General features: G+C 37.0%; 2 protein-coding genes across 2 annotated transcripts in view; one reads left to right on the top strand and one right to left on the bottom strand.

The window, feature by feature from the left end:
- The window catches only part of LOC137648680 (ras-related protein Rab-32-like), a 273560-nt gene extending 264366 nt beyond the window's left edge, over positions 1-9194 (bottom strand). The window contains exon 1 of the mRNA XM_068381692.1: positions 8314-9194. Coding sequence (XP_068237793.1) covers positions 8314-8764 — 451 coding nt within the window. The 5' untranslated portion in view covers positions 8765-9194. The remainder of the gene's footprint in view (positions 1-8313) is intronic.
- Positions 1-25000, top strand: part of LOC137648679 (ankyrin repeat and BTB/POZ domain-containing protein 1-like) — a 253964-nt gene that overhangs the window by 190881 nt on the left and 38083 nt on the right. The window contains exon 6 of the mRNA XM_068381691.1: positions 24576-24808. Within this exon, the coding sequence (XP_068237792.1) occupies positions 24576-24808 (233 nt within the window). The remainder of the gene's footprint in view (positions 1-24575; positions 24809-25000) is intronic.

Genomic DNA, 25000 nt, shown 5'->3' with positions numbered 1-25000 from the left:
ATCCACCAGAGAGTTGCTAATGCATCTTCCGGTGTATTTTGCATCTTCCAGTCTTGGTTGGTCTGGGATTCATCTTTAGTATTTATGGAGCTTATTCTTAAACACATCTACGCTCACTCCTAATATGTTTCTTAGATGAGCTGGCAGCGCATTAAATAGTCGCTGCATTATCGATGCTGGTGCGTAGTGGATTAATGCCCTGTGCGCCTTCCTTAGTTTTCCTGGTATAGTTTTGGGCACTATTAATCTACCTCGGCTTGCTCTTTGTGATATTTTTAGCTCCATGATGTTTTCACTGATTCCTTGGATTTGCTTTCATTTTTGTATTATCATGTAGCGTTCTCTTCTCCTTTCTAGACTGCACAATTTTAAAAATTGCAGTCTTTCCCAGTAGTCGCGGTCCTTAACTTCTTCTATTGTAGCAGTAAAGGACCTTTGTACACTCTCTATTTGTGCAATATCCTTTTGGTAGTGTGGGTACCATATCACATTGCAGTACTCGAGTGTACATAAGTTTTGTAAAGCATAATCATGTGTTCAGCTTTTCTTGTTTTCAAGTGTGAATAGCATTCCCATTTTTGCTTTACATTTAGCCAACAGTGTTGCTATTTGGTCGTTGCATAACATATTCCAGTTTAACATTACACCAAGGTCTTTAATTGCTTCCTTGTTTGTGATTGTCTCGTTATTAGGCCCCCTGTATACATGTACCATTCCTTCTCTGTTTCGATAATTTATTGATTCGAATTTATCGGAGTTAAATACCATCCTATTTATCTCCTCCCATTCATATATTTTGTTTAGATATCTTTGTAATGAGTTCCTATCCTCATCACAAGTAATTTCTCTACTTATTCTTGTGTCATCGGCGAAACTTCTCACTACAGAGTCTTTAACATTACAGTCTATGTCTGAGATCATAATAACATACAACAGTGAAGCTAATACCGTACCCTGTGGCATGCCAGATATTACCTGAGCTTCATTTGATTTCTCGTCATTTGCAACCATTATCCGTTTTCTGTTTTGCAGGAATTCTTTTACCCATTTTCCTATCTTTCCCACAATGTTATGCTTTCTCATTTTTTTCTCTAATATATTGTGGTCTACCTTGTCAAAGGCTTTTGCAAAATCTAGATAGATCACATCTGTGTCTTTTTCATTTATCATATTTTTGTATATGTTTTCATAGTGTGCTATCAGTTGGGTTTGTGTACTTTTTCCAGGCACAAAACCGTGTTGACCTATATTTAATAAATTTTTAACCAATTGATTCATTATTTTCTTTTTTATTATCCTTTCATACACTAATAATATGTGATGTTAGACTAACAGGTCTAGAATTGCTTGCCTCTAGTTTTCATCCACTTTTGAAAATAGGGGTCATATATGCTACTTTATGTTTGACATGTAATTGCTGTTGCAGGTGTTGAGGTGCCGGTGATGGGAGATGAGAATGAGAGAGAGATTATAAGAGAGGAAGTGAGGAGAGCACTAGATGAAACGAGAGTAGGAAAAGCATTCGGTATGGATGGTGTGAGAGCTCAGTTGTTGAAGGAAGAGGGTGTGACTGTACTTGAATGGTTGGTGAGATTGTTTAATATGTGTTTTGTGTTGTCAATGGTATCAGTAGATTGGGTTTGTGCGTGTATTGTACCACTATATAAGGGTAAGGGAGATGTGCATGAGTGTTGTAATTCCAGGGGTATTAGTTTTTGAATGTAGTTGGAAAGGTGTATGGTAGAGTACTGATTAATAGGATTAAGGATAGAACAGAGAATGCAATCTTAGAAGTACAGGGTGGTTTTAGAAGAGCTAGGGGTTGTATGAATCAGATTTTTACGGTTAGGCAGATATGCGAGAAATATTTAGCAAAAGGTAAGGAGGTGTATGTTGCATTTATGGATCTGGAGAAAGCGTATGATAGAGTTGATAGGGAAGTAATGTGGAATATGATGAGGTTAAATGGAGTTGGTGGAAGGTTGTTGCAAGCAGTGAAAAGTTTCTACAAAGGTAGTAAAGCATGTGTTAGGATAGGAAATGAAACGAGCGATTGGTTTCCGGTGAGAGTGGGAAGGAGACAAGGACGTGTGATGTCGCCGTGGTTGTTTAACTTGTGTGTTGATGGAGTGATGAGAGAGGTGAATGCTCGAGTGCTTGGTCGAGGATTGAAACTGGTAGACAAGAATGACCATGAATGGGAGGTAAATCAGTTGTTGTTTGCGGATGATACTGTACTAGTTTCAGGCGCAGAAGAGAAGCTTGGCCGATTAGTGACAGAATTTGGAAGGGTGTGTGAGAGAAGGAAGTTGAGAGTGAATGTGGGTAAGAGTAAGGTTATGAGATGTACGAGAAGGGAAGGTGGTGCGAGGTTGAATGTCATGTTGAATGGAGAGTTACTTGAGGTGGTGGATCAGTTTAAATACTTGGGGTCTGTTGTTGCAGCAAATGGTGAAGTGGAAGCAGATGTATGTCAGAGAGTGAATGAAGGATGCAAAGTGTTGGGGTCAGTTAAGGGAGTAGTAAAAAATAGAGGGTTGGGCGTGAATGTAAAGAGAGATCTGTATGAGAAAGTGATTGTACCAACTGTGATGTATGGATCGGAGTAGTTTGGAATGAAAGTGACGGAGAGACAGAAATTGAATGTGTTTGAGATGAAATGTCAAAGGAGTATGGCTGGTGTATCTCGAATAGATAGGGTTAGGAACGAAGTAGTGAGGGTGAGAACGGGTGTAAGAAATGAGTTAGCAGCTAGAGTGGATATGAATGTGTTGAGGTGGTTTGGCCATGTTGAGAAAATGGAAAATGGCTGTCTGCTAAAGAAGGTGATGAATGCAAGAGTTGATGGGAGAAGTACAAGAGGATGGCCAAGGTTTGGGTGGATGGATGGAGTAAAGGAAGCTCTGAGTGATAGGAGGATAGATGGGAGAGGCAAGAGAGCGTGCTAGAAATAGGAATGAATGGCAAGCGATTGTGACGCAGTTCCGGTAGGCCCTACTGCTTCCTCAGGTGCCTTGGATGACCGCGGAGGTAGCAGCAGTAGGGGATTCAGTGTTATAAAGCTTTATCTGTGGTGGATAACGGGGGAGGGTAGGCTGTGGCACCCCTAGCAGTACCAGCCGAACTCGGTTGAGTCCCATGTTAGGCTGGGAGGAACGTAGAGAGGAGAGGTCCCCTTTTCTGTTTCATTTGTTTGATGTCGGCTACCCCCCAAAACTGGGCGAAGTGCCTTGGTATATGTATGTGATTTATCTCGCTCATATCTACACTTTGCCTTAGCAGTATTGCAAGCGGCTTCGCAATAGTGTGTGCAGTTTTTTTAACAAAATCGCTGGAACTCCATCTGGCCTGGCCGCCGATTCATTTTCAATTTAGCTTATAGTCTGCACAATATCTGTTAATTAATATATATATCCGTTAGATATTCAATATTTTCTTCTCTCATGTCTGTTTCATTATTCTCATTCGCAATTCTTGGCGCGAATTCACTTTTATATTTTTCTGCTAATTTGTTGCATATTTCCTTTTTTTTTATTTGTTAACCGTCCTTCAATTCTTAGAGGGCCTATTTCTAATCTCCCTTTATTCATCTTTTTTGCATAGGAGTAAAGTACTTTGTTTTTTTTTTTTGATATTTTGAAGTGTCCTTTCTTCTACGTCCCTTTTATCATTTTCTTTTGATTGTATAATCTTTTGCTCTGCATTTTCTATCTTACTTTTTATTTCCATCATTTTCCATACATGTGTTTCTTTTGCAAGATTTTTCTTCCACTTTCTAATCCTCTGAAATAGATCCTTCTGTCTCTTGGTATGCATGTCTGATGTTTATTTTTTTTTTTTCGGTACATATTTATCCAAAATATTCTCCAGTATTTTGTACAGTATATCCGTATTTACCTGTATATTATCACTTACGAATACATTTTTCCAATCTTTGTTCAATTCTTCATTTATTTCTGACCATTTTATATTCTTACTATAGAAATTATATTTTCCATATCCTTCCCATCGTTTTGTGCTTTGTTTATCTCTGCGTTCACTTGCTTTGGAATGGACTATTAATTCTATGACATTGTGGTCTGAAATTCCCGTGTCATACACCATCATTTCTTCAACATAATTCACCTCATTCACAAATACTAAATCTAGTACATTGTCCTTTCTTGTTGGAATGTGGTTTATTTGTTGCATATTATGTTCTAATAACATATCTTGAAGCTTTTCAAATTGCCTCTTATCTTCTGCGCTACTATTATTCTCTTTTTTATATGTATATATACAACCACTTTCTTCTATCCGTTTTTTCTAATCCACGAAAGGAAAGTTAAAATCTCTGGATAGGAGTATATTCTAGTCTTTATGGTTTCTACATATATCATCTATTTTTTCTATTATTATGTTAAACTCCTTAGTACTTTTGGGTCTGTAAACTACAATATTTACCAATATTTCATATTCAAATTCTACCGCAATTAATTCACATTCTGTGTTGCTGTATTTTTCACAGACTTCCTTAATTTATGTCTCTTCCATATATTGAGGTTCCCCCTTGATTCTTATTTGTTCTGTCTGATCTATATGTTTGGAAACCTTTTATCTGGTCATCACTGCCAGTCTCTTAGGAATACCGTTTCACTTATAATTAATATATCTATTTTTTTAATTTGGGTTAGTTCTTCTAAGAACTCTATTTTCCTTTTAGAGTTACTCGTGACTAAACCCTGTGCATTCATCACTATGATGGTTTGTTTTCCATCCCCATTATCTAATATTGGTAATGATATGGATTTTCCCATGCTTCCTTCCTGTTTTGATATGATGTTCTTTTCTTCATTTCCAGGAATTCTGCCATTAAAAAATCCAACTTTTCTATTATATTTGCTCTTTCGCCTTCATATTTATTTTTGTGTATACCTGCAATTATCCCCATATATGCACCAACCCCAGGCATTATAGATGCATTCTTTGTAGTTGGGCTCTAATTATGCATATTTGGGTTGAAAGGCATCATAGCTTGGGGCCTTTTGTGCATAGCGCGGGATATACTCGGCTTGATTTTTTGTTTTTTTATTCCTTTTTGCTTTCATTTTTCTTTTCTGTTTGCTTAAATGGCCATGTGAGGAAAGGAAATAAGGAAATAAATATACTGTATATGAGAAGGAACGAATAAAGAATATAAAATATCCGAAGATCAGTAACAACGTTTAAACAGATCTGTCCCATGTAAAATATGAAGAGACTTTTGTCAGCCTGTTCTACATAAAAAAATTCGCTGCAAGTTTGATCTTGTGAAGTTTCACTGTTTCAACTCCCTTACTACGAATATCATTCCACAATCTGGTCACAGCAAGAATAAAGCTTCTAGAATACTGTGTAATAGTGAGCCTTAGAATGGAGAAGACAAAACTGTTAGAATTAACTCCATACCTAGTACTACATACAGGATGGTACAGTCTGGGAAGATCTGAATGTAACTGATGGTCAGAATTATTTTGAAAATATCTTATGCAACATTCATAAAGAGCTAACTGAACGATGGTGCCAGAGATTACTATCCAGATCAGGAATAAGAAATTTAATAGACCGCAAGTTTTTGTCCAACCAATTAAGTTGAGTAAGTAGTTGAAGACCAATGAGGAGAACACTATTCAAAACCAGGCCGAATGAAAGAAATAAGAAATTTCTTCAGAATAGATTTATTACCGAAAATCTTGAAAGACTTTCTATAGAAGCCAATTTTTTGTGCAATGGAAGAAACAGGCCAAATTTGTTTCTCAAAAGTAAATTTGCAATCAAGAATCACACCTAATATTTCAAAATAGTTGTATATAGTTAAAGAAACTGTTATCAATACAGAGATTTAGATGTTGAGGAGTCACTGTCCTCCACTTACTTAATATACTTTGAGTTGACTTTTGGTAGGGTTCAACTTCATGCCCCATAATTTTCCTTGTTCTCTAATTTTAGCTATATCTCTATTGAGGGATTCGACAACCCGAGATCCACATTCAGGAGATGGAATTGTGGCAAAAAGAGTAGCATTATCTGCATTGGGGGGTTGAGCTTGCCCGGCTGACGTTCTTGGAGAGCATCAGTTATTCTTGTATTACTGCAACTGAAACAAGACACCTTTACCTTTACCTTTAAATGTCTTACCGAGATCTTCAAAGGCGAGATCAACTCTCATATTAGGACCACATCTAGTTTGGCTCATGATGTAATTCTTCCAAGAGGCTATTAACCTTTGTTGATTTCTTAACCAGAAGCAATGCTAAACCAGCATTCTTTGTGACATCTAGCGGCTCATTTACTTGCTCTGATAAAAACGATTACTGTGTCGTATTTTTCTTTTTTGCTCCTGAATACATTCAAAGCACTTACGGTTAATGTTTTTTCACATACAAAGACACATATGTATATATTTTTGTAAATATACATATATATGTATAGATGTGTATATATGTGTATGCATACATACATACATACACACATATATATATATATATATATATATATATATATATATATATATATATATATATATATATATATATATATATATATATTATATATATAATTTTATCACTGCAAGATAAACCATATTTGGGGGGAAGATTATTTTTCTATTTGATGAAGTCCTATAAGAATTATTCATCTTTTTTTTCCTAAATCAGATCAGGCTTGAAGGTTTACGTAATTTTGTAATGTTTACTTTTTGTAGCTGTGTATCATTGGAGGCAAAAGAGCTTTAGGGGGTTGCATATATTTGAACTTGCAGATGGTAATATCCGTATTATGATAATTATTTCCACTTACAAAATCACTTTCTCTCACTCTTTGTCTCTCACACAGTCAATAGAAATGCCAATAAGAAGTATAAAACTTATTTTGTAGAATCTGTAGAAATATTAACAAGACGTTTTTCGATATGATTATTCCTGTCGGCGCAAGTTAAACACAGAAGGTAAATATTAGAAAATATAAGTTTACTGGAGCTTTTGTGAGAATATATATATATATATATATATATATATATATATATATATATATATATATATATATATATATATATATATATATATATATATATATATATATATATTGCCTTTTAATCATATTGGCCATAATGATAATTGATATTAAATTTTGTATTTATCACGGATTTTATTATTCATAATTTCACGTTATTTCTACAGCTTCCACCGCTATAAATATAAAAGTTAATAATAAAAATGAGGTTAGAATCCACCCTGATGAATGTGGATATCAATGACACTTTTAAACTGTAGCAGATTCCTAGGGACTTGTCGATAGCCACAGCGATGTGGCCACGCCGTCCTTCTTCGGGAAGACTCACAACACCCGAAGAAATATGAGACCCGATTTACGGGGTTTACCGACACACAATCTTAAGAATCCTATCTAATCTCTCTCTCTCTCTCTCTCTCTCTCTCTCTCTCTCTCTCTCTCTCTCTCTCTCTCTCTCTCTCAACTGGACGGTGACTTAGTTACATCGAAACTTGATATCCTGATGTCTTGATAACCTAGATGCTGAACATCGTTGAATGATAATTTCTTATTTCTTGGTTTTAAGTAAAACTTTAAGAACCATCTTATTACAACGATAGCTGAAGTCATTGTATTTTGTTAGTGTTCAACTAAGAATGTGATATGATAGGCAATCCTTCAGTATCTTGACATTAATGGTCTGTGTGTGTGTATATATAAATATATATATATATATATATATATATATATATATATATATATATATATATATATATATATATATATATATATACTGTATATATATATATACTGTATATATATATATATATATATATATATATATATATATATATATATATATATATATATATATATATATATATATATATATATATGTATGTGTGTGTTTTTCACGTTTGTTTTGGTTTTCCAGGCGTCACCATGAGGCACCTTGTAGGTTTCTTAATCTTAATAAGGGGTCATTTTAGAAAGGTGCGTTTCATTCACACCTTCTGTCTGCCACTCATAGCCAGGTAATCTTACGCGACTTTATTCAGCTACTGTTTCTGAGTAATTGAAATGTATATATTTAAAGTCCACATTCTGTTCTTTTTCAAAGTTTTTATTTATTCAAATTATACTGTGTGTCTATTTGTAGTGATTCTTTTCAGTTGCAGTAGGTTTTTTTTGTGCTCAATGAAATATTGATATTTTTCATATACAAGTAACAGATTTTGAAACAGGCAAAGCTTTGATAGCAGATTTTTGTAGAACAAAAAGTAAATTTGTGGTTCAATAACTTACGTCGGGAGAGATCAAAGTTGCTGTTGGATGCATCGAAGGACCGATCCTCATTGACATCGTAGTTGGCGATGTTTCCGTGGGAATTACGAATTATTTCGTACTCTTGCAACGAACCCCGTCGACCACCGAGTCCCGTATGCGGCCAAAACAGTAGTCGTGTCTTGGTTGGGGTATCGTCATCTTTTTCTTCACCCTTTATCGGTGCCCTGTGATCTGGTTCCTTCGCGAATAATGTTCCTTTGAACCCCCCTATCTGAAAGGGACTCTTCAGATTTCGCACCTTTATAGGGCTTACGGACCCCCTCGACAAGTTGCTGCCACTCCCCGCCCGTAATATGGGCGACGGTGACGATGGGCCGTCGCAGACAGTACTTCGACAGCCACTTAGGGCTCCACTACTCCCGGCGCGACGAAGTTCGCCGCCTGTCATCACTACCACGCTGCTGGGCATGGCGCCGGTGTCACGGGTGTATGTAAGTTCTTTTAGATCGCCTCCTAAATTGAAGAAGGTAGAAACTAGTGTGGAATAAGGAAGGACATTAATCGCTGCGTAATCCTCACCGAACAGACACTCGAGTACCCATCTCGTTTTATAAAACTGTTAGATTATATTCCTTGTGCCTCTAAACTTATCACTGACTATGGACTGAAAATAGAGACGGATGAAGTTTGTGCAGTACAGTAAAGTAAACCACTTGATCAAATGTCTCGATGATCGTCTCATAGGTTCATTTCAATTTCATATAATGCATAATTCAAATAGTAAAGATTGCAGAATACTAAGACAGGCAGGCAGAACCACTTTCTTACAGAACACACGCAGAGGAACGTGTGTTGTCCTCTGAAATATCTTTTAGATATAAGTCAGAACCATCGTCTGATTGACACTGACACGATGGCTGTTGCAGGGGTGCGAAAAGGGGGACGAGAGTGGCCCTCGACCTGAGAACTGTGTTGACAAGCTGGAAGAATGGCAGCAGGAGGAAGTCGAGTGGGTGTTGGTGGGGGGGGGGGGATGATCTTCGTCTGGAAAGGGGGCAAGAGTGAGGGGGGTAATACAGTTTCATTCGTAACTGAGGGGGGTACAGCCCCCTCCCCTGTTGCCCCCCCCCCCCTCTCATACACCTTTCCCACCTGCCCGTCCAGTAGTATCAGCTGTCATGATTGAGAAAGTCTCCCTCCTTCTTCTACTATACTGTCGCTCTGTTCCCTTTTCCTCTTGTAATGTAACTTATGATATCAATCAAAATATCAGCATCGAAAAAGGCTTAGATTATTCGCCACTATTGGAAATTTATGCTTCTCTCACATTTGATTCAATTATTCTCCCTAAGTTTGAAGCGTAGATTGTTATGCCTCCCCCCCCCCTCTCTCTCTCTCTCTCTCTCTCTCTCTCTCTCTCTCTCTCTCTCTCTCTCTCTCTCTCTCTCATTATAGTGACTTTGTAAGGATGCTGGCTTGAGTTAAAGTTACGCATTTAACGTCATACTTATAAAGATCTCACGTTTTCTTGAGCAATTCCTTATTTTGTGTTTTTCTTTTTTTTTAATTCTGTTAGATCTTACTGCTAAAGTGGATAAGTTTATGTTCAAAGTTAATGATAAACCAAACGTGCTTTGTTTACCCTTTTTCTAGTCAGGTATAATGTGTGTTTTTTTTTTTTTTTTTTTTTTTAAGTTATTCATATTATTCTTCTCCAAACTCATAGATTAAAATCGAAATATGGTCATGTTGGATCAATGAATGTTTCGGAACATCGCGTATGTCTCTGACTTTTAAACTCCATTTTGCAAGAGCATTTAAAGAAAATCCACTGTTCTCCTGTGCAAAAACCAATATGTGGATTATTTTGAAAGTCTGAGCAACATGCCATGAATTTAATTCTATTGTGCCTTAGAATATTCCTATCCTCCTTGATATTCGGAAAACAAAATTGCATTTAATAAAAAATCTGCCAAAACCGTTGTAAATTTTAGTGATACAATACTCTTGGAATATGAATAGGAAGCTATCAGAATTGGATTTTTTAGAATATCATTATCTCTATTATGAAATTTACTCTTTGGTCCGTATGACTTACTGTTATTATTATCCTTTTCAATAACCTTGTTTCGATTAATCATTACTATTACTAATATCATCATCATGATTACTGTCCTATTTTGTGGCTAATCGAGAAGTTTGGAGGAAATTTTAGCCTACCACTGAAAACTTTATATTTTTATATCATGAAATTTATTAGTGGCTTAAATCTCGTGATATGGCGGCCATATTTGATTTTGAAAAAGAAACTCAAAAGTTCTCCAGGAAAATTAATGATAAATTCGATCTATTTTATATGCATCAGATACACACATATGTTGGAAATAAATTATGTTAAATTGGTGTTATTCCGTATACAAAATTAGCTGGGGCTGCCATATTTTTGTCTCAATATCTTATGTAACTTTGAGATTATTCATCAGGTTAAATTGAAATTTGGTAATTGCTTTACTATAGGTAAGGAAGAGCTTATATATATATATATATATATATATATATATATATATATATATATATATATATATATATATATATATATATATATGTATATATATAGAAGTGATCCCGTATTAGGTAAGCACAAACCAATGATGTTTTACAATACATTGTGACAAAAATAGTAAAGGGAAGACCAGAAAATAGCAGGAATTTCCGTGAGCATTTGCCTTCGTTAGTAGGGCGCTTTGGCAACAGATGGGGCTGATGAGTTCGAGGAAAAGTTTTTTTAATATGAATTACTATTGTCACTACATATATGATTAAACATGCATATTTTGTAGAAAAGCAATGCCTATAGTAGTGCATTACTGTCAAGGCCCTACATTCCAAAAATAGCTGGCTGTGATACGTCCGGTATTTTTTAATAGAGATTTCTAGTTTTAGATTTACTGTCTTTGACATTGTAATGTTCACAGGTACTTACTACACAGTACCCCGAATAGGCAAAGGCTTCATGTCTCATGGGGCATGAAAGTAATTTTGGGATTTGTTGCATACTAGAAAGGACCTTCTCCGGAACAGCTTCCTTGAAATCTGTCCTATATTTTCTCGCGTAAAAAAAAAAAAAAATTTGTTAATTTAACTGCAATTTATGAGCTAGTTAGGCCCATGTTCAGTAGGGCCGGACTCACAGTATGTTGAAGTTTGAGGAACAGAAAATTAGTCTGATTTTCTCCTTCAAGTGTGATTTACCTACGGTAGGCGAGACAAAGTAGTTCATATAAAACATCAGCCATTATTAGTCCACAGAAGAACGAAGGCCTCAGATATGTCCTTCCACTTGCGTCAGTTTATGGTCTTTCTGTGGCAGTCAACGCCTGCAAATTTCCTTAGTTTGGCAATCCATCGTTTTCTCTCCCTTCCCCTGCTTCTTTTACAATCTCCAGGGACCCATTCTGTTATTCTTAATGTCCAGCTATTGTCTGTCATTCTCATTTTATGTCCTGCCAATGTCCATTTCTTTTTCTTACATATTGTTAGAATATTCCCTACTTTAGTTTGCTCTCGTATCCATGTTGCTCTTTTTCTGTCTCTTAGTGTTATTCCCATGATTATTCATTCCATAGCTCTTTGAATTGTATCTAGCTTATGTTCTAAGGCTTTAGTATGGCTCCAAGTTTCTGAGGCACAAGTTAATACTGGTAGGACTATCTCATTAAATACTTTTCTTTTTAGAGAAAGTGACATTCTAATTTTCATAAGGTCATTTTGTGTACCAAATTCTCCATCCCATGCTTCTCCATTTAATTTCGGTCTAGTGTCCTGGGGAAACACATATAATACTGTCTGTCCTAAGTATGTATATTCATTAAAAATCTCTAGAGGTTCGTCCATAACTCTTATTTGTTGTCTCTGCATTTTCATTGAACATTATCTTGGTTTTACTCATTCATTTTCAGTCCTCCATTTCTGCGCTTTCTATTCAAATCTTCTATCATCTTTTCCAATTCCTCCCATGATTCACTAAACACAACTATGTCATCCGCAAATCTAAGTTGTTAAGGTATTTCCCATTAATATTAATTCCTACATTTTCCCAATTTAAACTATTTAAAACTTCTAGGCATGCTGTGAATAATTTAGGAGAGATGTGGTCTCCTTGTCTAACTCCTTCTCAATCGGAATTTTCTCAGTCTTTATGTAGTTTAGTTTTAGGATTGCTGCACTTCCTGTATAGATATCTTCAAGTGTTTTAACATAAGATTCTTCTATTCCTTGTTTTTGAAGGGCTTTCGCTACTGCTGATGGTTTGACAGAATAAAAAACTTTCTCATAATCTATAAATGCTAATTTTTCCATTACCTGGCTAATTACATGGATATGGTCAGTTGTTTAATATCCACTTATAAAGCCTGCCTACTCTCTTGGTTGATTAAAGTCTAGTTGTCTTTCTATTCGGCCAAATATGATCTCTGTCAATATTTTATATTATGGATATTTTATATTATGGAGAGTAAACCTATTGAGCGGTAATATTTCAGGTTTTCGTGTCTACCTTTCTGTGAGTGAATTAGTATAATGATAAAGTTTTTCCGGTCTGTAGGTATAAAGCATTCTTGCAGACATTTGGTGTAAAGTTCAGAAAGTTCAGCCAGTTTTACTACTGTGAAATCTCCTCCATCTATTAATAAATCAATTGTTAGACCATCTTCTCCCGCTGCTTTGCCTCTTTTCATGTCATTTAATGCTTTCTTTACTTCTACCGTTACATTTGGTACCGGCTCAGCTGTTTCGCTATTTCTATTGGTGAAGTTATATCATATCACTATTATATAGAATTGTATAGAAATCCTTTGCAATTATTTTCATTCCATTTCTATTGTGGATATTTCCATTTTCATCTTTTAAAGCAAACATATGTTGGCGCCCTGTTCTGTTCCAAGTCTTCAATCAATTTGATGCTTCTTCCTTTCTTTGGTGTTTCCTCAATTTTGGTCTAATTGAGTTTATGAATATCTTGGGTTTTTAGTTTATTTATTATTTTGGACAATTCTGCTAATTCTATTTCATCTCTCTTGGATTTTACCCTCATTTTCAATCTTTTATTTATTGGGTTTTTGGTCTTTTCTGATAGTTTTCCTTGATCTTATTTAGGAACTCTTCCACCTATCTCTTGTGCTGATTCCAATACAAATTTTGTTAAATTACTATTCATTTTTTTTCAGTACATGTTTCCATTTCATTATGTAGCTGGGAGTACCTATTTTATATTGCTAAACTAAACTCATCAGATTTTTCTCCTATTACAGGAGTGTTTATTTTGTTTCTTAGAATAAATTTTTCTCTTTCCTTAGATCTAAATAAATTTTGCATCTCACCATTCTATGATCGCTTGACTTTAACACTGTTACGTCTTTAACTAAATTGACTTTTTCACTGAGAATAAAAACTTTTCATTTTTCGTTTCTCCATTTGGGCTTCTACATGTCCATTTTCTATGTTCATTTTTATAATGGTGCTCGATTTTAAGATGGTTTCTTTCAGCAAATTCTAGTCATGTCTCCTCTGTCATTCCTTGTGCCTACTCTAAATTTACCTACTGCTGATTCTCCTCTCTTCTTTTGACCTACTTTAGCATTGAAATCACCCAAAGCAAATGTGAATAGAGTCTTATGTTTTTTCATGGATATCTCCAAATCTTCATTAAGGGTTTCTATTTCTTTTGTATCGGATGTTGTTGGTGCATACATTTGAATGATCTTCAGTTTATACTTCTTATTTAGTTTGATAATTAATCCTGTTATTCTATTACTAGTACTACAAAATTCTTCAATGTTACCTGCAAGATCTATGTTAATAAGAAAACGCACTCCATTTTCATGTCTGGGATAATGAAAACTGGCAAAATCCCAGACATAATAAATAAATATATATATATATATATATATATATATATATATATATATATATATATATACATACACACACACACACATATATATACACATACATACATACATACATAACTACAATAGATGCAGCCATTTATAGTCCGCTGCAGGGCAAAAGCCTAACATGTCTTTATTCGTGTATGGGGTAATGCAACTGGCTAAATCTCGTGTATATATATATATATATATATATATATATATATATATATATATACATATATATATATATATATATATATATATATATATATATATATATATATATATATATATATACAGTATATATATACATATGTATGTATGTATACACACAACAACAACTGCAGCCGTTTCTAGTCCAGTACAGGACAAAGGCCTCAAACATGTCTTTATTCATGTCTGGAGTGATGAAAACGGCTCAAATTCCAGACATGATATATATATATATATATATATATATATATATATATATATATATATATATATATATATATATATATATATATATATATGTGTATATATATATATTCTTATATGTGTATATATAATTCTAATCCCATTTTACAGCCAATTACGATTATAGTCTAAGTCTTAACAACCATATAGACTGAATTGTCTCATATGCTTGAGAATGTTGTTATGAAAAAACAATGAAACGTATATGACCTGGAATACCGGTCACAAGTCCACCCAGCAGTAAATGGGCGAGAGCAAACTTACCCCGTTGGACTTTGAGATACTAAACGAATAAACTCTTGGCAAACCTGTCTCAAAGGGAAAATTCTTATGATGAAAAAAGAATATATATATATATATATATATATATATATATATATATATATATATATATATATATATTTATGTATGTATCTTCTCCTCCTACACCTATTGACGCAAAGGGCCTCGGTTAGATTTTGCCAGTCGTCTATCTTGAGCTTTTAAATCAATACTTTTCCTTTTATCATCTCCTACTTCACGTTTCATGGTCCTCAACCATGTAGGCTTCGGTCTTCCAACTCTTCTAGTGCCTTGTGGATGAACTAATCTCTCTTTGGAAGTGCAAAGAGCATGCCCAAACCATCTCCATCTACCCCTCACCATGATCTCATCCTCATATGGCACTTGAGTAATCTCTCTTATAGTTTTATTTCTAATCCTGGACTGCCATTTAACACCCAATATTCTTCTGACGGCTTTGTTCTCAAACCTACAAAATCTGTTGGATATTGTTTCATTGTCATACCACGACTCATGTCCATACAGTAACACCGATCTCACCAAACTCACATACTGTATAGTCTTATTTTTATATGTAATTTCAGGCAATTTGATATCTGGGGCACCGCAGTCATGGGGACTGTGGGAAGTTGTTGTTGTTGCTGCTGTCTGACAGGGCGAGAGGGCAACCTGGGTCTTTTTGTCTTCCTCTTAGGCTGGGGACCCTCATCCGGGGAAGACTTCCTCTTCGCCGACATGCCCCACTTCTGGTGAAGGTTTCTATTCTCTGTGGCGGCCTTGTCTACAACTTTTTTGACTACTTCACTCGGGAAGAGGTCCTTACCCCAGATGTTGGAAGTTATCAGCTTCCTGGGTTCACGCTTTACCGATGCAGAAGCAAACACGAACTCCCTACTTGCTCGTCTGGCTTTGACAAAGCCATATAGGGCCTTGACCACAGTAGCCAAATGCATTTTGGCCATGACCATGTTCATATCCGGGGTTTTACTATTGCTTGCCGTCGTCTTTAGACAAATCTGTGGAGATAGAGATGCGGTCAGTCTTTCTTTTGTCTCTTGCTTCCTACGCAAGAGAAAGTCAGACAGCTTAAGGAGATTTTCGCTGAACTGACGTCCAGCGATATCTGCCTCCAACTTCCCAACTGAGAAAGTAAGGTGGACTTCCTTCCAGTCCTTATCTTCTATGGGCAGGGCTAAAGATAATGGTCTACACTCATCGAGTGTAGGGCATGGTTTGCCTGCCTCTATTACCTTCATTACTGCCTTAAAACCCTTTGATGTAAAGGGAAAAGGCTAACGAAGCTGGAGCAAGAAAGGTGGGATGCTTCTTGCTAAGGGCTGACACTTTTGAGTTCGTGAAGCCCTTCTGCTTCAGGCTACTTGACAAAAGAGCCTGAGCTTTATCGTGGTCAAGCACTATGACCTCCTTAGGTTGGTTCCGTTTTCAGACGGACGAAGCAGTCTGGGTAGGCCTGAAAGTTAGGCCAGAATTCCACATCCTCGATAGGGATGGTCCCCAACTTCTCTGATATAAAGATCTTGCCACTGGTAATAGGCATGTATTCTGCATACCTCTAGGGGTTAACGTCAGAGCAAGTTGGGAGATCTTGAACCTTGAGTCTCTTGTGAGACCCAAGGGAGGCAGTGAGTTGGGCCATTTGCCTTTCCCATTTCGCCTCCCTTTTTTCGCCTTGCTTGCGAAGGCTCTCCATCATTGCCATGAGACTGGTCATTGCCTGTCTCATGTCATCTAATGCAGGGGCAGAAGATGTAGAGGGTACCGGCTCTTGAGCTGGAACTGACGGAAGGGACTCTTGAGCTGGAACTGACGGAAGGGACTCCGATTCAACACCATCATCATCTTCAGGAGTCAAGGTGGACTCCTCCTCGAGACCTTCCGCTAGAAGGCCCTTTTCGGTGTCCTCAGACACCTCCGACATCCTCTCGTCTAGGTGGATGTGCTGCAGTGCGTCAGAGACATCCGAATCTACAGCAATCTGGACGCAAGGGATCTCAGGTTGTGGCTGGGAACAGCAAGGAGCGCGTCCGTTCGCTAGGAAGGTAAAGTCCCTTTGCGTTCTTCTGAAAGCCACGGACCCATCTGCACAGCTTTTCTCATGCTGCATCCCTTGACTCCGCTGACTTGGGGTCATCAAAAGCCTCGGTAACCAAGGCCTTGCAAATCTTGCAGTCCTGGGGGTCCCAGTACCGAAGAGTTCCCTTGAAAGTGGTGCAGGAAGCATAAGTCCTGCACTCTGCATGGCCACAGAAGTCCTTGCTCTTAACATTGCAGAAGACTTGTAGGCACTTTGGATGGTCCTCCTGTAAAGAGAGGAAAATTAAATGAGTGTGCGGTAGTTTATCTCACTTGATAAACAACTATATAAAATATTATTATTAATATTTTAGCGTTTTAGCTTTTAGCTTAGGATAGACAAGCTAGAAAGGAACTAGGAAAGACACATACTTGTGTTCCCTGTCCAGCCAATTGCTGTGACCTCCCCCAAAACTATAACCTAGAGTTTTCCTATTCAGGAAACCCAAGGGAAAGGTTCTAACCCCTAGGGGTAGATAAGTGTAACTCAACACTGACTTTTCCCAAGGTTTTAATAATGTGGGATAAATGGTAACTGATCATCTATCAGTCTATTGAAAGAAATCTTTTCCTTCAATATGCAACTGGTCTCAACAATAGACTGTGCAAGGATACACAGGGTATGTTGGAAAATAACTACTGTATAATATGTACTATAGTTTTCTGTCTGCAGTATGATCTATACTGCAAATATACTGTCTACTGTATAATCATATTCTGTAGTTTAGGCGGCATGTTGCCGGCTAGGCTAACACCCGGCGGCATGATCCAGCCGGCGTCTCGCCAGCTGGGGTAGTACCTGGCGGCACCGGCCCATTAGTACCTGATGGCACTGTCCCAGTCGGCATGTCGCCGGCTGGGTTAGTACCTGGTGGCACCGGCCCAGCCGGCAGAGTTAGTACCTAGCGGCACTAGCAGACAGAGAGAGAGAAAACATGGAGTGAAGGGTTACCTTATTAACCCTGGATAGGTACGATGGGTCGTTTGCGACCCCGAGCGTCAAAAAAAAACAGGTTTTTCTCACGTGACTCACCCCCGTGACTGAATTTGTGGGTGATCGACCTGCAGGAGGTGTCTCCCCTACACGCTCTAGTAGTGTCCAGATGTGCATTGCTGTAGCTGTACTCCTTCCCCGATTTCTGAGACGCGTCGGGGTCGAGCGCGACCGAGTTTACCCTTCTAAGGTAGTTTGCATAATTATCAAAGTTATTACGTATTATGAAATTGTCGTAGAATGGTGCAACTTGTATAGGTTATCAGTTGTGGAAAGTCTTGGTGGATTGTTTGGCTACCATGTGCATGATTTTTTTTTTAGTTAAAATGTCGTTCATCACCACGAGGACCATTTTACCGCGAGTGCCCCTTTTTCATTTTTTTTCATTTTTTTGCCAAGTCATTTTTCCCTAAGATATTGCCAAATAGGGTCGTAAAACTTTTGCTTGTTTAGTGTTGGAAAGTGTGTCTAGATGATCTGGCTACCCATGCATGACTTTGTTTTTGTCAGATACGACGTAGTTATTGGTATATTGGGTATTTAACTGCGGTTACCAATTTCTGTTTTTTTTCAATATTTGTAAAAATTACTACGTAGTAAGGAATTGCCGTATATTATTCATTTTTTTTTCATGTTTATGTGTTAGAAAGTGTGCCTTGATGGTTGGGCTAACACGTGCATGTCTTTTTTTTTTATCTGAGATGCCGTATATTAGAATGTCGGGCATTTTACCGCGAGTGTCCCTTTTTCATTTTTTTTTCATTTTTTTGCCAAGTCATTTTTCCGTAAGATATTGCGAAATAGTGTCGTAAAACTTTTGCTTTTTTAGTGTTGGAAAGTGTGTCTAGATGATCTGGCTACCCATGTGTGATTTTGTTTTTGTCAGATACGACGTAGTTATTGGTATATTGGGTATTTAACTGCGGTTGCCAATTTCTGTTTTTTTTTCAATAATTGTAAAAATTTACGACGTAGTAAGGAATTGCCGTATATTATTGATTTTTTTTCATGTTTATGTGTTAGAAAGTGTGCCTTGATGGTTGGGCTAACACGTGCATGTCTTTTTTTTTTATCTGAGATGCCGTATATTAGAATGTTGGGCATTTTTCCGCGAGTGCCCCTTTTTATTTGTTTTGCATTTTTTTGCTTAGTCATGTTACCGTAAGGAATTGGCAAGTAGTGTCGCAAAACTTATATTTTTATAGTGTTGAAAAGTGTTTCTAGATGATCTGGCTACCCATGCCTATTTTTTTTTTAGCCAGATATGGCGTATATATAAGTGTGTGTTCGATTTTCCTGTGATTGCCATTTTTTCGTTTTTTCCCATTTCTTTCAAAATTACTACGTACTAAGGAACTATCACAGAGTAATATTTCATTTATATGTTTATTTGTCGGAAAATTTGCCTTGATGGTTTGCCTAGCACGTGGCTGAAATTTTTTTTTTCTGAAATGCCGTATATTAGAATGGCCATTTTTCCACGAGTGCCCCTTTTTATTTGTTTTGCATTTTTTTGCTTAGTCATGTTACCGTAAGGAATTGGCAAGTAGTGTCGCAAAACTTATAATTTTATAGTGTTGGAAAGTGTTTCTAGATGATCTGGCTACCCATGCCTATCTTCTTTTTTTAGCCAGATATGGCGTATATATAGGTATGTGTTCGATTTTCCTGTGATTGCCATTTTTTCGTTTTTTCCCATTTCTTTCAAAATTACTACGTACTAAGGAACTATCACAGAGTAATTATTCATTTAGATGTTTATTTGTCGGAAAATGTGCCTTGATGGTTTGCCTAGCACGTGGCTGAATTTTTTTTTTCTGAAATGCCGTATATTAGAATGTTAGCCATTTTTCCGCGAGTGCCCCTTTTTATTTGTTTTGCATTTTTTTGCTTAGTCATGTTACCGTAAGGAATTGGCAAGTAGTGTCGCAAAACTTATATTTTTATAGTGTTGGAAAGTGTTTCTAGATGATCTGGCTACCCATGCCTATCTTTTTTTTAGCCAGATATGGCGTATATATAGGTATGTGTTCGATTTTCCGGTGATTGCCATTTTTTCGTTTTTTCCCAATTCTTTCAAAATTACTACGTACTAAGGAACTATCACAGAGTAATGATTCCTCTAGATGTTTATTTGTCGGAAAATTTTGTTTACTTTTTTTTTGATTGAATATCATCAAATTTTTTTAGCTAAAATATATTGTTTTACATTTTTTTTTTCGATTTTATTTCCCTTCAAAAAAATTTTTTTGGGTCAGAATTTTAATTTTATAGTCGTAAAATAATCGACAATTATCCAGCAACCCACCATACAATTTTTATGCATATCCAATAATAATTAGATTAGTAAATAACACCTTGAAATTGACATACCCTTCCTACATTTCAAGTGGCAGATTAGGGAGTCTGAGTCAGTGTGGTTGGCGGCCATTTTGTGGACATATCCGAAGCGTAAGCTGCCCTATCTATATATATTCTTGTTCCCTATAGAATTTGTGATATTTTGGTATATTTTTACCTGCATAAATATCATATTATATATTAAATATATGTATTTTTTTACGAAATTTCTAAGTACTCAAAAAATTACCTTTAGATATGGCCCCTGATATAAATGTAATTTAAAAAATAATGAAGATTTTTTTACATATTTCTATTTTAGGATAACATATGTTTATTCCCTAAAAAAATTAGCCACTTCCTATTTCATTTGGGTACCCAAAAAAATTCATGAAATTTGGACATTTTTTTGGCCAAAAAAAGTTACCCTTTTTTTCTCATTTCAGATCTTCACCTCCATGGGTCTGACTTCATCCAAAATACATCAAGATGTGTCCTAAACATTCAAGAATCAATTCCTAAAAGGATTTGTGTATATATGTATAAACTTTTTTTTTATGAATTTTTATGTCAGGTCTTTTTTTTCTACTTAATTTTTTAAAATATTTATAATAAATAGTTTTTCTGCAGATGAGTAGTATTTATCTTTACAGTTGTTTTAAGCATTCATTGAAGTTTTTTTTGGCAAAAGAAAAAAGGAGGTTACTGCAAAAACTGGTTTTTCAAGAATTTTTTTTGGCGTCGGGGTCGTTCGCGTCCGAGTATACCCTTAAAGGGGTGTCCGAGGAGCGTACCTATCCAGGGTTAATGTTTATTAACAATAGATAAAGGTGTAAGAACTTAATCTTACTGCCTTCCTCCAGAAGGAGGGTTCAAATGGAGGGGGAGAATGTATCATTCAGGCTTCCATCCATTCACACAAACGGTTGCCGGCCACTGCCAGCCCGGGTATGTGGAGGGCAGTCCAAGAGAGGACTGAAGAACACTCTACAGAATAGGGGTCCCCCACCGGCAGCCGCCGCAGCTGGCACAGCTTTTCCCAGAGCCTTGCGTCCATAGGGGAAGATTGAGCGACTAAACAACTGCTATGTAGGAGCCCAGGCCGGACCCACAACCCCGGTGAGATTGTAGGACAATGGCCAAAGGGTTGTGATGGCTAGGCCATCACTAAAGGACAGAGGGGGCAGGGAAAAGGGTCCTGTATAAAGTGTGGAAGAAGGCGGCAGAGCCGCCGCCCCTACCACACAAAGAAGAAACTCTGTTTCAATATCGGCGCCATCCTAGGTGGCAGAAGAATATTTATTCCTCAGCCTAGGGTCTGCCGAAATGGTGTTAAGAGGAGGCGGCAAGATTGCCGCCACCTCTCAACAGGGAAAAAACATCGTTTCAGTGTCGGCGCCATCCTAGGCGGCAGAAGAATGTCCATTCTTCAGCCTAGGGTCTGCCGACACAGGACTAGTCTTCTAGACCGCAGGGGAGAAGGTGGCAGCATCATACAACCACTTCGGGTGCGGCCTAGGGAGTCATGGCCTCCTATCCCGGCAGCAGAAGCCAGCAGGGGAGTGACTACTCACCCTGCTGCTCTGCCATCGGTAAAGACTGAATACTCTGAGGTTCTGTCAAGATACTCAAAGCCGGCTACTCGCCGGCAAGGGTAAGAGACAGAAAACCCTAGCCTAGTCAAGCCTGAGTGTCTACTCTATGGCAAGACCAAAAATGGGTTGTCGCCGGAGCGGCACTCAGAGGGAGAAGAGATTGCCCCTAAGTCTCCACTGGAGATGAGTATCGAGTTATATAGTAATTCTAGGAGATATCTATCGCCATATGAATTGATAAAACGATACACGAGGGTAAACCAGGACATGTATGAAAGTATACTAATGAGCATAGGCTATCTAGCCTAGCACAGGGTGAGACTTCGGTTACCTATATCACCGAAACTCCAACGTATACGATCGATAGGAAGAGGAAATTTATGCAATATTATGTATAAATCTTAACAGGTATAATGTGCCTGAATAGCTTATATTTTATTAATGCTATTACCACTAGGAAAGTAGACTTATATCATGCATGATAGTAAACTGTAGCGCGTAGGCTAGGAAGCCTAGCACGGGCGAGGTTCGGTTACCTAAATCGGCGAAACTCTAAAGAATTCAATCGACATAATATATATCGCCCTAGTATTACTTTAATTGAATAGCCTCAAAATGTAAATGCTATTACAACGGTGAATGTCGTTCGACTGACTAAATAACACATGCTTTATGAATGACAGCGCCCATGGTGCCTCCGGTGAGCGGCTAAGCTCCGAACACTTAAAATTACTTTAATTTCACTGTGAAGCAGGAGCTAAAAATTATACACTGTAAAGATCAAATACTCAACTTTCCAGAGGCAGAAGAGGTTGGAGATTGCATGATAAATTCACGAAACTAGAGTGTATACGAAAGAACAATAGGGAAAATCACAGTGCGAAACCACTACAACAATAGGAATAACGCGCTTTGTTAACATACAGCGCCATCTGGATACTCAATAGTAGTACGGGAGGAAGAGTACCTTGATAGCGGCTCCCCTTCTATTTTTGCCACTTTCCCCCTCGAAGCGAAAACGCTATTCGGGGTGAAGATTGCTATGTGTCGTATCAATATATACGTCTCCTGATTTATGTGATATCCTTAAGAGAAATTTTAAGGATATTCGCGCCAGGAGTTAGAATTCTGGAGACCTAAAGATAAATTCTCTGGGAATATCACTGTAGCAAATATCCCTTAGAAAGCTACTTATAGGAACCTTCCATCAGGACGACATGGCTTGAGCCCAAAAAATTAATCGTTAGACCATTTTCTCCTGCTGCTGTGACATTCATGCCTTTTATTTTTTTTTTTTTTTTTTTACTCCTACCAGCTCAGGTATTTCATTACTTCTATTGGCAAAGTTATTTCTATATGACTATTGTAGAGCATTGTATAGAAATCCCCTGCAATTCACTTACATTCACCTCGCCTCTCTGTTAGGTACACTCCGGGGTCACCAATTGGGCAAATGGCTGTTTGGTATGAACAGAGAACCTGGGTGATTGTAAGTGAAGTTTATTCAACAAGATAATGAGCTTTTATACAAACATTTGAGGGCAACAATGTCATAAAAATTCAGACCATGTGAAACTTGCGATGGCAAGTTTGAACTTTTTTTCTATTATCAGTGTGGGAGAGACCGAAAGATAAAGAAAAGCAGTAACATTACAGTGTATTGGCGTGTATGAAACTCGAGCGGTACAGCAATATCTATGCATTATGCGGAACGCATATGGCCTAAAGCAATTATCTTTTCATCTTATCAAAACCAGCTGAGCAAAGATTAAGATTACCCCTAAACATTCCCTTCATTATCATTCTGCTCTGTGTATTAATTGTATACACTTTGTACTACCAGTGTTAACCACAAGATCCAAGAATATTTCATTATACCTTGTATCACCAACGGCATCTTTTAATTACTGATTTATGGAATTAGGGTCATATACTGTAGACTAGCCCTGGGGTTTGGGGATGCCAAAAATCGTCGCCTCTTATTTCTAGTGTACCAGATACCTGACTGGAAGCCTTGGTTTTCTCCTTTGTTTCAATAAATTCCAAAGAGTCCAACGATTTTCTTTTAATATATCATCTGATTTCTTTTCACATCATTGCAATGTATATTTACACCCATACTCCAAGACTTGATATATATCTCTTTCTGTGTTCGATATTTATGCGAATGTGAGATGGGATTTTGGACTTGAAAAATTCTGTATCCATTATATTAGCGAGTGTCATAACTGCTTTTATTCAATTTTTAGTACCTAATAGGTGCTATAGATTGACTGATGTTTTCAGATAAGAAGATTTTTCCATCTTTTGTGAGATATTTCTATTCCATAGAGCTTTCACATCCTTTTTGGGTGCTCTTTTGATTTAGGATATAAGTGAATTTGACCTTCTTTTGCATTTATAAAATGACTGTATTTCTCGTTTTCAGAAATTACATGAGTATTTTCAAATGAATTCCTACAGTAACTTCACTATGGTACATTGTGCAGCACAGTATTGGTAAATTACCAGTCTATGAATGTAGGTGGATTATGATTGGGTGATTGAGATTTTCGTTGTGATACTAGTGTTTTTTTTTCTATTCAACAGAAATGGGTAAGCATGGCTTGGTGAAAGTAACAACTGTGGTTGTAGAACCAGATACATGCATTGGTGCTGGGTCAGAAGGTGTTGGTTCTGATTTACGGGAGTTAACACAAGCTACTTTGCCAAAGTATCTTCGTTTTTGGCCCACAGAAATGCCCTTTTGTCCCACACAAGACCAAGCAAATTTTGCTGATGTTTGCTTTCTAGTTGAGGGACACCAATTTATGTGCCACAAGGTAAGTCAAGTCAATTTGTACAAATATGTTTTAACAATATCCTTGTACAACGGTGGTAAAATAATATTGAGCAAGACCTGAGATTTTAGTTGTAAAACTTACGAATATCAGTTCTGCAAGGATATTGATTCATGTTTTTTTTTTTTCATTTACAGTAACTATGGTTGTATCAGTTTAGCGTTCTCTCATTTT

Source organism: Palaemon carinicauda, chromosome 10, assembly GCF_036898095.1.
Source record: "Palaemon carinicauda isolate YSFRI2023 chromosome 10, ASM3689809v2, whole genome shotgun sequence".
Taxonomy (NCBI): Eukaryota; Metazoa; Arthropoda; class Malacostraca; order Decapoda; family Palaemonidae; genus Palaemon; species Palaemon carinicauda.
This window is presented reverse-complemented; position numbering and strand designations above follow the sequence as displayed.